At 42.0% G+C, this 16531-nt stretch overlaps 1 protein-coding gene and 1 long non-coding RNA gene across 3 annotated transcripts in view; one reads left to right on the top strand and one right to left on the bottom strand.

The window, feature by feature from the left end:
• Nucleotides 1–50: 50 nt before the first annotated feature.
• LOC131193349 (uncharacterized) lies at nucleotides 51–4001 on the bottom strand. The gene is made up of 3 exons (XR_009153895.1): nucleotides 3711–4001; nucleotides 2856–2930; nucleotides 51–993 (listed from the first exon to the last, which is right to left on the bottom strand). It is a non-coding gene; the product is annotated as an uncharacterized LOC131193349 (long non-coding RNA).
• A 189-nt stretch (nucleotides 4002–4190) lies between these two features.
• Nucleotides 4191–16531, top strand: part of PHF8 (PHD finger protein 8) — a 29269-nt gene continuing 16928 nt past the window's right edge. The window contains exons 1-7 of one of the 2 annotated variants that reach the window (XM_058173431.1): nucleotides 4191–5290; nucleotides 6540–6625; nucleotides 7221–7341; nucleotides 8611–8771; nucleotides 12755–12896; nucleotides 13759–13945; nucleotides 16132–16294. In XM_058173431.1, the coding sequence (XP_058029414.1) occupies nucleotides 5193–5290; nucleotides 6540–6625; nucleotides 7221–7341; nucleotides 8611–8771; nucleotides 12755–12896; nucleotides 13759–13945; nucleotides 16132–16294 (958 nt within the window). In that variant the 5' untranslated portion in view covers nucleotides 4191–5192. The remainder of the gene's footprint in view (nucleotides 5291–6539; nucleotides 6626–7220; nucleotides 7342–8610; nucleotides 8772–12754; nucleotides 12897–13758; nucleotides 13946–16131; nucleotides 16295–16531) is intronic. The other variant, XM_058173430.1, reaches the window with a different exon arrangement.

Raw genomic sequence — 16531 nt, 5'->3', positions numbered from 1 at the left:
GAAAAACTCCGAATTGTAACATGCAAAGAAGAAATCTATTTCATAAAAAAAAAAAACAATTAAGAATGCCAGTAACCAAATTTCAGTAGATGTTACTTCTGTCAATCATAGAACATTATAGTTTGTATTCTATGAACTACATAGAGTTATGTAGGTAAGAGCCGAGGTGGTGCAATGGTTAGATTGCAGTTCTGCAGGCTACTTCAGCCGTCTGCTAGCTGCAGTTCAGCAGATCGAATCTCACCGGCTCAAGGTTGACTCAGCCTTCCATCCTTCCGAGGTGGGTAAAATGAGGACTTGGATTGTTAGGGGCAATAGGCTGACTCTAAACCGCTTAGAGAGGGCTGTGAAGCACAATGAAGCGGTATATAAGTCTTAAGTGCTTTCACAATCGCTATTATTACTGGCATAATAGTGTTGAATTTTTAATTTGGGGTTTTGTTAATATTTTAAAATTTAAAATTTAATTTTTAATTATCAGCCTTTTATAATCTGCTATGTTTTAACTGTTGTTTTAATTGTATATATCTTGTGTTTTATTTTTGGCTGTACACCGCCCTGAGTCCTTCGGGAGAAGGGCGGTATAAAAATTTAATAAATAAAAAATAAATAATAAATTATATTTATCAAATTTATATGGCTGTCCATATCACAAAAAGTGACTCAGCAGTGTACAACATCCAATAAAACAATACATATAAAACCATCATTACTGAAAATAATAATTGTAGTTATTTAAAAATAATTGTAAAAACATTAGAACTATAAAAATAATACTTTTCTTCAGAAGACAAAAACAAGAAAATAAAATAAAATAAATGGGGATGTTAATAATAACAGACCCACCTCACTAGTTCACTCAGGTCTTTAGGCCTGCTGACATAACCAGATCTTGAGGGACCTTCAAAAACTCACGAGATGAAACTGATGTCATTTCTGAGGGCATATTACCCAACATGGGTGCGATAGCAGAAAAAGTTCATTTCCTGGAGCCTATTAAAATACGTACCAAATATATATAAACTGAAATTAGGTTTTATTTGTAACGTCATAAAACAATGATCAGCATGCATATGGTAAATTCAAGCAAGTTATATAATGGTATCCAAATGAGTACTATAGTTGGGAGCCTCCTTGGGGAAAGTGGAAAAGAAGGTATTTGTTTACATTACAAATTTATGGGTTCAACTGTTGCAACTTCTGTCCTTACAGGCTTTTTCCCCAATTGAAGGTATATATAAGTGTTAACAGTTATTTGATATGCATGGAATTATAGTTCCAGGAAAATGAATGAGAGCTCAGAGTAACTTACGAGAAAATAGCTTAAATCTTAAGGAACGATAGAACAAAAAAATGAAATTTAAAAACAGATCTGGGCCTGAAACATATAATTATGCCACTGTAGCTTTACCTGTGCCTACTATTCCTTGACATAACTGTGTGCAGTCCAAAAGACAGCACCACAAATACCTAATTTATGTTATAACTAGGCCTATACTTTTTCTACTCTTGGAAAATGGTTTAACTCAACCTTTCTATGGTAATGGACAATGAATTATCATTGTCTATCCTTTAATTCGCTAAAGTGTTGTGATGGTTACTGAATACAGATGGAATATGTGGCTTGGCTAGTAAGGGATACTCTCTTGAAATCTAATCCTAAAGAGTGGGGAAAACAGTATTCTTGATATGACACTTTAATCTTCCTGATTTAACAGTTTTATTAGTTTACGTTATACAAGAAAACACAAAAGCAAATTAGTAGGAAGAATAGGGAAGGGAAAAGTGAGGAAAAGAAGTGGGAAAAGAAAGAAAAGGCATTAACTTCAGATTCCCTTTGGTGCAGTAGAATAAGGCATTAACACCAAACCTCAATTTTATACTTTTACATAATAGTTTAAACTAGCCATTTCTAAAACAACAAATCTGACATTTTAACCTTGCAGGGAAATCTAATGCATTATCAGTCAGAAGGGTCACTAATTCTAGGCCCCAATTCTAATTCAGATTTAGGATTTGTGCAAGTTTTCCAATCAGAAATCTAGCAAAAAATACAGTAACTCACAGATTACAGGAAATTAGATTAGAATCTTGCTTTTATAGAAAATTGTGCCTTTGTTATGCTTTGCTGTTTCTGTTCTGTGTGTATGAGGAAGTGCATTTTTGATTGAAAAGAACTGATTAGTGTTCTTTTTAGATTTTTTTTTAACCTTTCATTCCCATCTAGTTCCTTAATCTTGGTAAATACAATATAGACTTGAATTCTTGCTGAACCAGCAGATTCATTCTTTCAAAAGACTGAAAATGATCTGAAGGTGCAACACAAATCATCTATCAGTGTGACTCAGATAATTTCTATCAGGTACCTTTGCCTAAATCTTGATTTAAAAAGGGTTTAAATAATCCACTTTCTCTTGGGTACATTGAAGCTGGAGCACCACTGTTTTCTCTATAAACTCCTCTATAAAGAGAAGCCTGGGAGAAAGAAAAAGCTGGGTATCTGTACCATGAATGGTACCTCATTTTGTGCTGATGGATAACCTCACTTCATGTACACTTTCCTTGCTCCACGGTGGAAGAAGCAGAGAAAGCACCAAACCCTGAGGCACTCTGCAAATCAGGGATCATATGTGGCACTCCTCCTCCCCCCACCCAAAAAACTGACTGGAACTGGTCCCAAAGGACAAGAGCCAGCACAATACAGTGCTGCCCACACCCAACCCCTGGAGCCCATCCAGAAAACTACCATATTTAAAGGTATTGAAAGTTGGTGTAAAGTCAAGAAAGAGCAAGGATGGACAAACAACCCCTTCTCCCATCCAAATGTGTCCCCAATGCCATTTTGGTCCTCTAACCAGGCCTGAATCCAGACTGAAAGGGATCCACATAAATCCTGAGGATCTTCTGAAGCTGCTGCGTGACCACCTTCCCTGAAAAACAAAGATTGGAGGCAGCAATTTTTTTAAACAAGCATTTTTACTCCCAAATTGCACAAAATCCTAAATTTAATGTTTGTGCTGTCCATCAACCCCATTCTGCCTTTTACCCTAAAATAATTGTAACACAAGAATCAGTTTGGTTTAGGTACCAGGCTCATAGGAAACTATAGAGACTGAATTTGAGGCCAATGCTGCTCCTTCAGCCCTAAGAACGAAAGGCCAATGACAAACCACTTCTGAAAATGTTGCCAAAAAAACTGTAGGAACCTGTTTAGGCAGTCATGTAACACCCAGACTAACTAAAAAAACTGCAGCTCATTCCAAAACCTCACACACCCCAAGCTCCATCACATGCTCTATTTCAGTTTGTCCAGGTAGTCCCCAACTTACGACCACAATGGAGCCAAACCTTTCTGTTGCTACGTGAAACATTTGTTAAGTGAACTTGCCCCATTTTACGACCTTTTTTTGCCACAGTTGTTAAGTGAATCATTGCAGTTGTTAAGTCAGTTGTCATGGTTGTGAAACAAATCTGGCTTTCCTGTTGACCTTATCAGAAAGTCGCAAAAGGGGATCACATGACACCCCTCTCCCAGGACACTGCAACCGTCATAACTTATGAGTCAGTCACCAAACTTCTGAATTTTGATCATATGGCCACAGGGATGCTGCAACGGTTGTTAAGTGTGAAAAACGGTCATGAGTCGCTTTTTCCGCTACCGCTGTAACTTTGAACGGTCACCAAATGAGCCGTTGTAAGTCGAGGGCTACCTGTAGCGCAGAGGCAGTTTCATACATATATATGTTCCACGCAGTCGTAAACCCCATGAAATAAACTCGGCATTTCCCCACAAAAGGGCTGAATTTTGAAAATATAGGCGGACACGCAGACGGTTAAGCGGGTATCTTCATGGCACGAAACGAGCTCCGGAAGGGCCAATCCCCTCAGCGCTACGCTAAAACCCGGATCTCCCACCGCTTCCGGTATCACCCGCCGTGTCAGAAATAACCCGAATATCCCGCCTTCTTTCGTGGCGACTGAGGGCGCTCTATCCGCCGCTCCGTGTGTCTCTATGGTGGAACGCTCGCCTTGACCCGCTTCCCTAAATGGCTGCCGCAATCGTCGTTGGACGTTGCTTGCCTGGGGGCCCCAACGCCACTCTCAAGATGGCTTCTCCGCGCTCCCGTGCCTTGCCTCTCCTAAAATGGCCGCCAGCCCCTCCTCTATTCCCTTCCTCTCCCTTCCCTTGTTTTGAATAAAACTTTATTGGGAAGCTGGAAAAGAAAACCCCAGGATCTTAGGCCTCGCGGAGGCCTTTTCAGCGGCCGAAAAGCCTAGAGGAATTTTTTTTGCTTCGGGAAGGCCTCGATCCCCGTCCTGGCGTTGTCGCTTCCGCCGGGGAGAAGGTGCCGGGATCTGGCGTGCAGAGAAATCGGCAGAGTCTCGCGTCCGCCTTCGGCTCCGGGGCAAGAAGAAGGGGAAAATCTTTTGATTTAAAAGAGGGAGAGGCTCCCCCCCCCAAAGACAAGATCGTGGGAGTAAGGGGGAGCTCGGATGGGCATCGGGGTGGGGGAGAGGAAGGGAGGGAAACAATGATTTCGCTCTTTCGGGGAGAAGGGAAGACGGAGGTCATCCTTGGAGAGCGAGGGAGCCGTAGCGCGCTTTGTTGGCCGTGAAGGAAGAGCTGAGGGTCCAAGTGGGAGAAGAAAGAGGGGAAGCGACTCCCCTTAATTTGGGAGGGAGATCGGGGGATCCCCCCTTTCCCCTTCCCTCGGAAGGGGAAAAGGAGCCTTGCAAACTTCTGAACGGAGCGGGGAGGAGGCGCTGCGAGCTTTTTTTGGGGGGCGCGCGCGAAAAAAATGTTTCGGAGGATTTCGGATTCTTAGGGAAAGCCCCTGAAAAACGTGAGGTTGGTCCGAAACGGCTTCGGAAAGGCGATCTGCGGAGGATTAACCAGTTCCTTGCTGGTTTGGTTTTGTTTTGTTTCGGGGGCCCCAAAAAAAAAAAAAAAAAGCCGGCCGGACTTCAAGCTCACAACTGCATTTTGCACAAAAGTTGGTGCCTGGGACATGGGTGCGTTGTGCGTGAATGATTTTTTTTTCACCCTCGCTTAACCCCAGCTGGGACAGGACTTTCTCCTTCAGGCCTCGGCATGAGAAGCCTCTCCGGCTTGCCCTAACGGACAGTTTGATAGCCTTTTGATTCCTGAGGGTCTTCCTTGGCTTGAACTTGGAGCAGCCCCTTCCTCCACCATGGCCTCTGTCCCAGTGTATTGTCTCTGTCGCCTGCCCTACGATGTCACCCGCTTCATGATCGAGTGTGATGCTTGCCAGGACTGGTTCCACGGCAGGTGAGAAACAAAACACGGAGTGGAAATGGCTTCTTTGTCGGTCTTGGGCACGCTGAACTGCCTAAGCCTGTTTTCACTTTGGGTACTAATGTAAATGGACGTTTTCCAGGGCATGGGCAACATATAGCAGCGCTAAGTCTTAGCGGGTGCTTGCTTTCAAGATTGTTTAGTTGGGTTAGACTAAGATTTGTGTAGTTGAAATTCATGTTGCAAAAAATTCAATGAGGCATTATTTTAAAAAAAACCTTGTCCCTTAGTAATTAATAGTACCCTATCTCTACATCGGGATGCTTGTAGTAGTCTGAGGCAACAAATATTGAGAGAGTTGGAGGATTAAATCTATACAAAGGTGCTCATGGCATGATTCATACAGATGTTTTTTTTCGGCAATGGAATTTAGGTACATAACTAAGATGAGTGAAGCCAAAGGTAAGTGATGAAGTTGGATTCCCAATTAACCAGCATTGTAAAGAATAAAAAAATAAGGGAATTGTATCCCATAATTCTGAAAGGACAACGTTTGTTATCATTGCCTTAAGCTCTAATAATGCCAGTCAACCTGGACTGAAGTAAGTTTGCATTGCCACTTGTCCTCACGCAACCGAAGTGTTTCAAGTTAGGTGCAGTAAGAAATGGTGAAATAAATAAATTCCCTCAGGTAAACAGGCATTCATTGTGTCTGGAATAACCTTAGGGATAAGCAGAATCAAAACTATTTTTGTTGTGTTTTAACCCCACACCACTTCCTGTTCCTTTTTACCTCAGACAAATTTGTGTAATAATTTTATGCTGAAGAGGACTTTTTGTTAAAGTTATTGCTGAATGATAGCCTTTACTCTGTAGGATGGTCAAATAAATCAAAGTCGATTTGGATAGTAGTTAAGCTTTATAAGGGGACTGCTTGATGCTTTGTTTCAAGCCCAAAATATGGCTATTGAATTATGCTGGTTAGAATATGAACATGTTTTTTGGACTGGATCAGAGACAGATCCCCCATCAAGCAAAGTGTGGAATCATTTCCTCCTGTATCTTCCCCAGGCACCCTCCCTATCTTTAGACTAGAAGCACTAGGCCTGTAGAACCAACATTCAGAATTCACCTACACCGCCTGTGATTCAGAGTTGCGATAGCTTCCTGGATCTTTGCAGGGCTGTCATCCAGGCTAGGCATTTGGAGAAAGGATATTTGGCTCTATAACTTTTTAAAGTCAGTGTTGAGCAGAGCAAGCAATTTTCTTTCTCTCTTCAAGTTGTGTTGGAGTAGAAGAGGATGCAGCAGCCAACATCGACTTGTATCACTGCCCCAACTGTGAACTGCTTCATGGACCATCTGTCAGTAAGTTATTGTCCCTTTATATTTTACACTTCCAAGAAGATAAAATACGATGTAAACAAACATACTAATGATTGCATGGTTGCTATTTCATCACCAAGGCCAAAATATATGATGTATTGTACACATTTTATGAATAAAAACTTTAAAAAACCATTTGTAGCTGACAAGGTCTGCCAGCTAAATCTGTTTTTAAAAGCCTTCATTGATCTAGGTAACTTGTTAGCTGAGACCCAATATGTAAACATTTTTCAGCAACCCTTTTGACTTCTGAAATTCCAGTAGATATTGATGGCATTTTTCAAGCTTGTGGCTTGCAATCATCAAGACTACATGATTTTTAATGAGTTGTTTGTATGTATCTATAAATCATATTGGTGTTCTGAAAGATGATTATTGATATTGGGCAGTCTTACTTCATCACTAGTGTTGCCAGATTCTTCATAAGAGGAAGGAGCATTATGTTGTCTGCCTTGAGTTGAGCAAAATAGAGATGAGATATCATCATCATCATCTTTATCATCATCATCTCTGCACTGCTGCCGTTGAATTGTCTATATGCTTATCTATATTTTGATTTCTTCCCTCCATCCCTCAGTGAAACGGCGCCGCGGAAATCCAAAACAGTCTGAATCCTCTGTGAACAAAGAGGTTAGCAAGACAGTGAAAACCGGCAGCAGTCAGTTCATCAAAGAACTTCGCAGCAGGACATTTCCTAGGTGAGATCATGCTTGATGGATGTTTTAGCCATTACAGAAAAAAGAAAAAAGGGCATTTCAAATAGCCATATTGATTTCTAGCTAAACTGAAGCCTTTTTTTCAGTTCCTCCGGGCAATTTTATTGTAAAACTTGTTCAAAAAGAATTCCTCTGCTCAGTTCAATATTTAATGAACTACAACTTCCAGGAGTTTTCACTATTAGCTCTCCTTTAGAAGGATGCTGGGAGCTGTAGCTCTGCAACTTCTGAAATGCCTTGCCAAGATTGACTGATCTGTGGTCTCTCGGATAGCAACAGTTGGGCAGAATGGAATTAATAAACTTGCCCGCCCATAACATCAAGACTGCTTTAACTTTGGTGAAGCAATTAAATACTTCTATTTCTCCAGTGCATTTTGTTTTTTTCAAGATTTTGTGCTGCTTCTTTATATTAAGGTATTTATTGAAAAAGGTTCAAGAGGTAGTGGTTTTTTTTTAATTTGAGGGGGAAATATTTAAACAATAGGTTTGGATAATAGCCCATTTTGATAGAATCTGGAGAACAGGTTGCTTTTTGGTAAATCCTCTTCTTTCCTATCTGGATTGCACTGCTATTTATTGTCACTGTTTCCTCAGCACCAGAATAGCTGTCTCTGTAGGGAGACTCCTTGCAGCTGCCTCACCTTACAAGCAGCTGCACAGAGGTCTCCAAAGACATAGCCAAACAGCTGCTGAAGGAAAAGGAATTAAAATAATTGTGTTTCTTCCTCCATGCAAATGTCCAATTTAAATAAAAGGAAAGGCAGTTTGTAAAGGATGCGGAATGTTTTAATCTGTACTGAATGCTGCTCCAAAAATAATGAAGCATAGTTTTAAATAATGTTTTAAACAAATGTTTAAATAAATAAATACTTGTAAGTAAAAATATTTTTTTTATTTATAACTGCATTGCAAACTAGAGTCATAGGAGATTAGATATAAAAAACAATAAAATTAGAGTCAAACCATATACTTTATAACAGTCATGAAGTACAAGGCAACCAAAGTTTATTAGGTGTAACATAATAGAGTATGTATGTATTACACAAAACCATTGCAGAGGATAACTGTCCCAATGCTGTAAAAAACCCCACCCTCAATTGCCTTGGTTCTCTTTCAACTTAGGCCATTTTGACCAGGGAATTCTGGGAGTTGTAGTTTTAATGTATCTGAAAGGTACCAAATTCGGAAAGTGTGCTATACAAAACAGCAGTGTGTGGCCTTGGTTTGACTGTCCCTCCTGCTTCCTCAGTGCGGATGATGTGATCCTAAAGCCAAGTGGAACACAGCTGACTGTGGAGTTCCTGGAAGAGAATAGCTTCAGTGTGCCTCTCCTGGTCCTGAAGAAGGATGGCCTGGGCATGACTCTTCCTCCATCATCATTCACTGTGCGTGATGTGGAGCATTATGTTGGTGAGTGCTAGGAGAGTGGGTTGATTGACAGGAACAGTTCCATTGGTAAGCTGAGGGAGAGCTCTCTTGCAAGGGCCAGCAGCATGAGGTTCTCTACATGCTTTGCCAGGCAGTTCCCACAGTATTTTTTCCCATTAGTTAAGTTGAGGGAACTGAAGTCCAAAATATCTGCCTCCCACTATTTTGCAGGCTATAGCTAATGCCAGAGGCTGCAGAGAAAGCTAAAGGTCATTTTTTGCTAAAGGGATGTATTTTTTTTTATATATATAAGGAGAAGTATTATCTGGCATTAGTATAAGTCATTCACTTCTATGCATAGGTCAAATGACCTCTTATCAGAGGTTGCTGAAACAAAGCCACACTGTTTGTCATCACTGGCTGCTTAGATTAAGCTCATCCCTCAATTTCCAATACTAATGAGGAATAGATCCATTTGAACTATGGCCAAGGATGCAGTTCTTCTCAGTCACTGAATCTCAGCAAAGATTCTTCAGTTTGCAGAAAAACTAAAACTTAAGGAGAGATCTGTATGCTTTATTGAACCATCGTTTGTTGCAGTCATACTATTGGGTTTGCAAGCACATCAATTCATCTTAGATGTGTGGGTACCCAAGGAAGGTAGGATGCATTTGGAAAAGTCACAAGTCTGGGCTGGAGGACAATAATCCCTTCTATTGTCATATCCCAGCAATTGATATTTAAGGTATGGTGACTAGTATTTAGGAGGCAACCATCAGTATTCATAACCACTGATCCTTCATAAGTTTGTTCAATCCCCTTTCAGAGCAGTTCAAACTGGCTGCAGTTCCTATATCTGCTGATAAGTGAATCTCATAGTTTAACTTATAGCTGTGTAAAAATGTTTCTCCTTCTCTTAGTCTTTGGGGGGATATCCTAGAGCCGTCATGGCGAACCTATGGCACATGTGCCACAGGTTGCACGCAGCACCCTCTCTGTGGGCATGCGAGCCGTCGCCCCAGTTCAGCTCTGCCATACATGTGTGCACACCTCCCGCCGACCAGCTGGTCATCAGGTCTCTGTCGCACATGCTCAGGGCGTGCGGTGGGCACACGCACATGCACAGGAGCGGGGCGCATGCATGGGGGCCGTGCACACATTGCATTTTGAGGGTTCGGGCATGTGCATTTGTGTATGTGAGTGCACACTTTGGACATTCAGTCCAGAAAAGGTTAGCCCTCACTGTCCTAGAGAGAGGCAGGAAAAAATATGTCCATGTTACCTATGCTGTGCAAGATCTTTTGTTCTGCTATACAGTATCCATTTACCCTCTTTTGTGACTCCAGCCCCCGAACCTGGCCCCATGCCCGAAAGTGACTCCGAGAGTGAGGGGGAAGGGCCGGTAAGGCTTACCTTGGGAGCACCGATGCCTTTGGCCCGGCTCCAGGAGCCAGAACCAGGCCAGTCGGAGGACATAATGAGGCCATCATCCCCTGATTCCTCCCTTCCTCAGGCTACGCCTTTAGATCCAGCTGATAATAATAATAATAATCAAGCTTAGATTAACCCACGCTTCAGAAGATTAGAGAGGCGGCGTCATCAAAGGGAAGGGTGGGGCAGGAGCCCCACCCCACAGGATATATAAGGAGCTTGGGGACTGCTCGCACTTCATGGGGAGCAAAAGATTAGCTGAATCGTTTCAAAGAGAGCTGAAGTCTTACTCTGCCAGTCATTTGTTTGAACTTTGGCAAGCAGCTGCGATTTCTGTACCAGGACTGATAAGAGCCGTGAATCCACTGGCTGAAGGCCAGCTCGTTACTCCGAAGTGGGGAAGGAGACAGAACATCCTCCTTCATTCCAAGTTAGAGACTTGGAATGGTATGGTGGCTTAGTGGTGAAGATGCTTGCCATTTACTCAGAAGGCTAAGAGTTCAGTCCTAGATAGTGGCAGATGTTTCTCTCCTAAGGCACAAAAAACAACAATATCCTGTTGCAAACTCCAGTCAGGGTATCCGGCCAGTAAACGTTCAGCTCCATCCAGTTGCCCTGACTCTACCCTGAATAGGGACTAAAGGATCGTAAAAAGGAAGCTTATTCCAAGTTAGAGACTTAATCTTGGTGATCTTTCGGAGGCGGGTAGGTATTCCATTCCCCCTATTCATTGGGGCTGCTTTTTTTTCTGCAGTTTTTCTAGCTCTATAATATCCTTAAGATCCAGTGATCAGTGCAGTGTAACAGATTCGGTGCATCCCATTGGAGATATTCCTGAGGCCTCCTCAAATCTTCAATTCTCATTCCTTTTCACTTTTCTTTCTATTATCTGCAGATATAAAGATTTGTATTTTCTGCGATGTAGAAAGGTCAAGCTATCCTTTCCTTGTCTACTAGAAGAAAATCTGTTCCCACCTTTTTCTTTTCTTACTGAGAGCACAGAGATCTTGGAAAGATTGACAAGGAAATGAACGTTTCTTTCATCAGAAGAGTTATTAAACTGAATTAAGAACATATTCTTTGTAGCTTCCATGCTTCACTTTTCCACAGGAATTTGTGGCTTATGATGTTTACAGTGCAAAAAAGACACATGATCCAAATTAATCAGTCAGAATGTCAGCACAGGAATTAAATAGCTTCTTGTATTTATTTGTTTTGGGCTGCTGTTGACTAACAACAATCCTCAAATTCAGGCATGTGGTACTTATAACTACTGAACTGGTGCTCAACGTTAATTCCCAGCAGTGCTAATCAATAATAAGGATGCTAGAACTAATTATTTCAACAATATCTGGACAGTTATAAGTTCCCCAGTCTAACTCCAAGTTGTAATTATGGACTCAATAAATCCAGGCCTGAGAAATGCTATATGGACCCTTTGCTTGGAGAGGTGCTGGTACTTTGCCAGATTGCTTACCCACTCTTTGCTCAAACAAAGCAGATATCGGTTAGCCTTGCCTGACCAGCTAGTTCCTAACTACTATTTATTTTTCTCTCTTTCACAGAAGATGAATAAGAGACTTTCAATCAATAGCAGTGATAGGCTAAGGTCTCCTTGAATCAGTGCAGAAGTTTTTTATAATCCCACATTGGCTTAGTTCAGACATTACCCTGAGTCATACTTTGTTCTAATGATAGCTTGTTGAATAAGCTATAGTGCCTGGGTTCACACAGGCACTATAGCTACGTCAAAACCAGACAAAACACATTACTTCTGAGATTTCTCCGCAAGTCAGTTCACTTACCATCTTCTTCTGGAGCATGCAGTTATCCAAAATTGTTGGGAATATTCCCTGAGCTTCCTCATTTTGATGCAGAGTATCAAAAAAGTATATAAGCCATCATTTATTTCTCAGTTATTCCTCAAACCTGGTACGACTTATGGTAGATTAAGGCAATTTAGTGCCCTCCAGGTGCTTTGGATTTCAACTTTTATCAGTCCCAGCAAAGGGCAAGCAAGTATAAGAGTTATAGTTCAGAGAATGATAGATGACATCAGCTTGCCTGCCTTCCCTAAAGGAGACCCAGAGAGTAGCATATTCTTAAATGCATAAGACAACACTTCTTCCCCTGTTGCAAGCTGAAATGCTATTGTTCAAAGTGAACGTAGCTTCCGCTGTTGCTTATGTGGGCTGGCTCTCCCCGAGAACGGCTTGCTAATAGGCAATCCACATGCAGCATCCTATGTTGTAATATAGAACCAGAGCATTTGTATGAATGCAGGGTTTGGAAAGGGAAAATCCTTAGTTGAATTTTGAAAGTAAGAATAGATACATATGTGTGCAGTAAATAGCCTAGCAGCCTTTGACAAAATGGCATTCTGGCCCTTGAGTATAAATAGCAGTTGCTGACCAAGGTGCTGGAGGAAAGGACCACTAGAGGGAGATGCTTGCATCACCAAACTTCTGATGAGTTTGCTGCCTGCCCCACAATGTACTTCAGGGGTGTAATTCAGGGAAATAGCTGCTGTTGCTGCTTGTGCTGCTTCCTCCCAGCTGACTTGCTCAACATGAGGCGTATCTCTTTCTTAACAGGTGCAGACAAGGAGATCGATGTCATTGATGTGACACGCCAAGCTGACCTCAAGATGCGCCTGGGTGACTTTGTCAGCTACTACTTCAGCAGCCGCCGAGAGAAAGTGCTTAATGTCATCAGTCTGGAATTCTCAGAAACCAGGTAAAAAAGTACAGGGAGGTTGCAAGAAAGGCTGCATGAGACTGCAAAAGCAGTCCAGTTATTTTTGTTCTGTGCTCCACCACCACCACCACCCCATGTTGGGAGAACCTGGATCTTCAAGATCCCGTGTTTTGGCATCAAGATGTATTATTTTCCCCCTCAGAATGGTTTTATTTAGCCTGAAAGGACTACAAAGAAGTCCTCCATTTTGTTCCATCCTTCAAATGGGGGGTGAAGGCAAATACAGGCCAAATATTCTGAGAAATCAATCACTGGTAGTCCCTGATTTACAACTGGTCACTTAACGACTGTTCCAAGTTATGACTTGCCTGGTAAAGGGGACTTATGACCTAAATCCAAAATTCTGATGGTCAGGAGCCCCTCCTCCCAGGATCACATGACTGCAGTTTGGGTGCTCAGTTGCAGCGTCAGACAGTTCAAACCGTGCCACAGTAAATAATGGGTTCGCTGAATGACTGCTGTGTTCACACGCCAACCACTGGGTTCGCTTAAGGACCGCTGCAAAAGAGCATAAAATTAGGTCGGTCGTGTGACTGACCCATTTTACAATTGTTACAACTTAACAAAAGAATGAGCAAGCTTGTTACAATTACAACTCAAGCACTACTTTTATCATTATTTGGAAGACACTGAGTTGAATTATTCCCTTTCTCACAAATGAGGATGGAGATATTTCTTCCTGCCATATTTTCTCAGAGGCAGTTGGGGTGGGGTGGGCGGCGAAAGAACAGACCATGGGTTTAAGCATCAGTAGGTAATCTCTCCACCAGTCACCCAAAAGCATCCTCAGGAGTCATTTCGAAGGAGATGAGGTTGTTTATTTACCTTTGCAATTTTTCAGGTTGTCTAATTTGGTGGAGACCCCAAAGATTGTGCGCAAGTTGTCCTGGGTGGAGAACCTGTGGCCAGGAGAGTCAGTCTTTGAGCGTCCCAGCGTACAAAAGTACTGCCTGATGGGGGTGCGGGACAGCTATACGGACTTCCACATTGACTTTGGGGGCACCTCTGTCTGGTACCATGTCCTACGGGTAAGAATCTGGTATATGGGATAGAAGGAGGATCCTTATGCAAAGCTTCAGAACTGGCAGAAGGCCTTGGTGATGTTTGAATGGTCTTCCCACTACATCATTGTTTTCAAGGTTTTCTTGTACTGGTGTAACCGAAGGAGGAAAGTAAGAGTAGTTGGAGTAGTAAAATAAGACACAAAGTTACACTCTGATGTGGTATAGTCCAGTATCTGGTATAGTCAGATCAGTTAGTGAATTTCCCTAGGGCAAGTGAGAACTAGGCAACATTTCATTCATTCTTGCCACTGTGGTCCAGGTTGTTGGGATGCAGCTGCCTTTCATGGCTTCATGCTGACAGCCAGTATTACTATTTTTGTCATTAGTTTCTGACAAGGATTCTTGTTAAAAGGGTTCAGAGCAGGGATGAAATGTAAAATTTGTTACTACTGGTTCTGTAGGCGTGGCTTGGGGGGTAATGCGACTGAGTGGGCGTGGCTAACTTTTTTTTTTTACTTTTAAAAGCATTTTTTCTACAACCTCTTCGGCCGAAGAAAAAATGCTTTTAAAAGGCTCCTCTGATGTTCCCAGCTGAGTTGGCTGTTCGTCAGAGGCTTTTCTTTTCTTTTAAAAGCATTTTCTTTTGCCTTTAAAAGAAAAAAAGCCTCTGATGATCAGGCAACTCAGCTGGGATCACCAGAGGAGCCTTTTAAAAGCATTTTTTTTTTACAGCGTCTTCGGCTGAAAAGGTTGTAGAAAAAAATGCTTTTAAAGGGTTCTGGCAATCCCAGCTGAGCTGCACAATCATCAGAGGCTTTTTTTTTACTTTTAAAAGCATTTTTTCATCCGAAGAAAAAATGCTTTTAAAAGTAAAAAAAAAACCTCTGATGATCACGTGGCTCAGCTGGGAATGGGTGAGGAGGGGGGCAGGGATTTTTGCTACCGGTTCTCCGAACCACTCGCTACCATTGCTACCGGATCGGGTGATCCAGTCCGAACTGGGAGCATTTCACCCCTGGTTCAGAGGCATTTTATGGAGGTGTCTGTATGAAGAAAATATACTGAATCCATAGAAGAAGGGATGTAATAGTTTTAATTTAACCATTTCTCACGTTTTAAGATGAGAACCCAGTTGGTGTAGCGGTTAAAACATCAGACTAGAAATTGGGAAGTGATGAGTTCAGACCTGTCTTAGGCACAAAGCCAGCTGGGTACGTTGGGCCAGCCACTCTCTCTTGGCCCTAAGAAGAAAGCATGGGCAAGCCACTTCTGAAATCTTGGCAAAAAAAATTGCAGGGACTAGTCCAGGCAATCACCGGGAATCAACACTGACTTGAAGACACATGTATGTTTTAAGAAAGGTTTCTGGGGATGATGGTAGCTTGAAATCCAGCACAGAAAGCACAGTCTGGGGAAGAGTGGAGGAGTTATTTTTGGACTCTATTTCAAATAGGCCATGAAATGTTGGTTTACGATTTCAAAAATGTGTTTATGCCACAAAAAGACACATTTGGATGATAATTGCAGAATTCAGCACCTGGATAATCTCTGCTGTCATTTGCAAACTAGTCCTTATGGCCTGGGAAATTTGCAACTGTAGCCAGAAACAAAGCAAAGATTTTCAGCAGCCAGAAAACTGAACTTCATCACACTGTATATCTTTATGTCCCTCATTATAAACTCTACAAAATATGGAAAGTTATGCAGATGGTCTTACTTAGCACATCTCTTCTTTGGAATTCAATTGTTCTTGGCCCAGACCTTCTGTTACTTTGGCATGCACTGTGGTCTTTGATTTCCGCAATGTATAAAGGACATATGGTCCTGAAAGTTATAATGTAAAGAAGAAAAAAGCTGTGCCAACATTTGTATAAAAAATATAATGAATCATGTAGAGAAAGCTTGGTAAAATCATTGGGCAAGATAACCTGTGAGACTGTGCAAGCTGAATCAGACAAGGAAGGTGTTTGTAATTCTGTTATTCTTCAAATGCTGCCTCTGAAATTTGAGGCTAACAGCATTTTTCCTGGCCTTAGAACAGTCTAATTGTCCCCATGGAAAGACTGGTGCCGAAGTACCCAATGTCTCTGTGCTTTAGTGCATCAATCTTTCCCTTATTTATGCGCATCTTGTTCTTTCGACTCTTTATCGTTTTGGAAAAAGAGGGAGGAGACTTAGGGTGGCAATTTATTCTGTATCATTCCCTGCAGGGAGAGAAGATCTTCTACCTGGTACGTCCCACTACGGCCAACCTGACACTCTTTGAGGCATGGAGCAGCTCCTCCAATCAGAATGAAATGTTCTTTGGGGACCAAGTGGATAGGTGCTATCGCTGTCCTGTCCGCCAGGGCCAGACCCTCTTCATACCGACAGGTAAGGGTCCCTGAAAGCCAGGTTGACCATGTATCATTCTCAGTCGGCATCATTCCTCCTGTTGTGGTTCTTGGGCAGTTGGTTTTCTCTTTGTTGGGCTGCTTCTTTTCCTGTAGCTTCCATTTTGTGTGACAATTTGTAGATCACTTTGGGAAATGACTATTTATATGTAAAGGTTGAGTGTTGGTTTGCTTATTTCTTTGAGTTTTACAGGCCACCCGACTCCAAAATTACTAT

This window comes from Ahaetulla prasina, chromosome 2, assembly GCF_028640845.1.
Source record: "Ahaetulla prasina isolate Xishuangbanna chromosome 2, ASM2864084v1, whole genome shotgun sequence".
NCBI classification, from domain to species: domain Eukaryota; kingdom Metazoa; phylum Chordata; class Lepidosauria; order Squamata; family Colubridae; genus Ahaetulla; species Ahaetulla prasina.
Note: the sequence above shows the minus strand (reverse complement) of the source record. Positions and strands in the feature narration are given on the sequence as shown.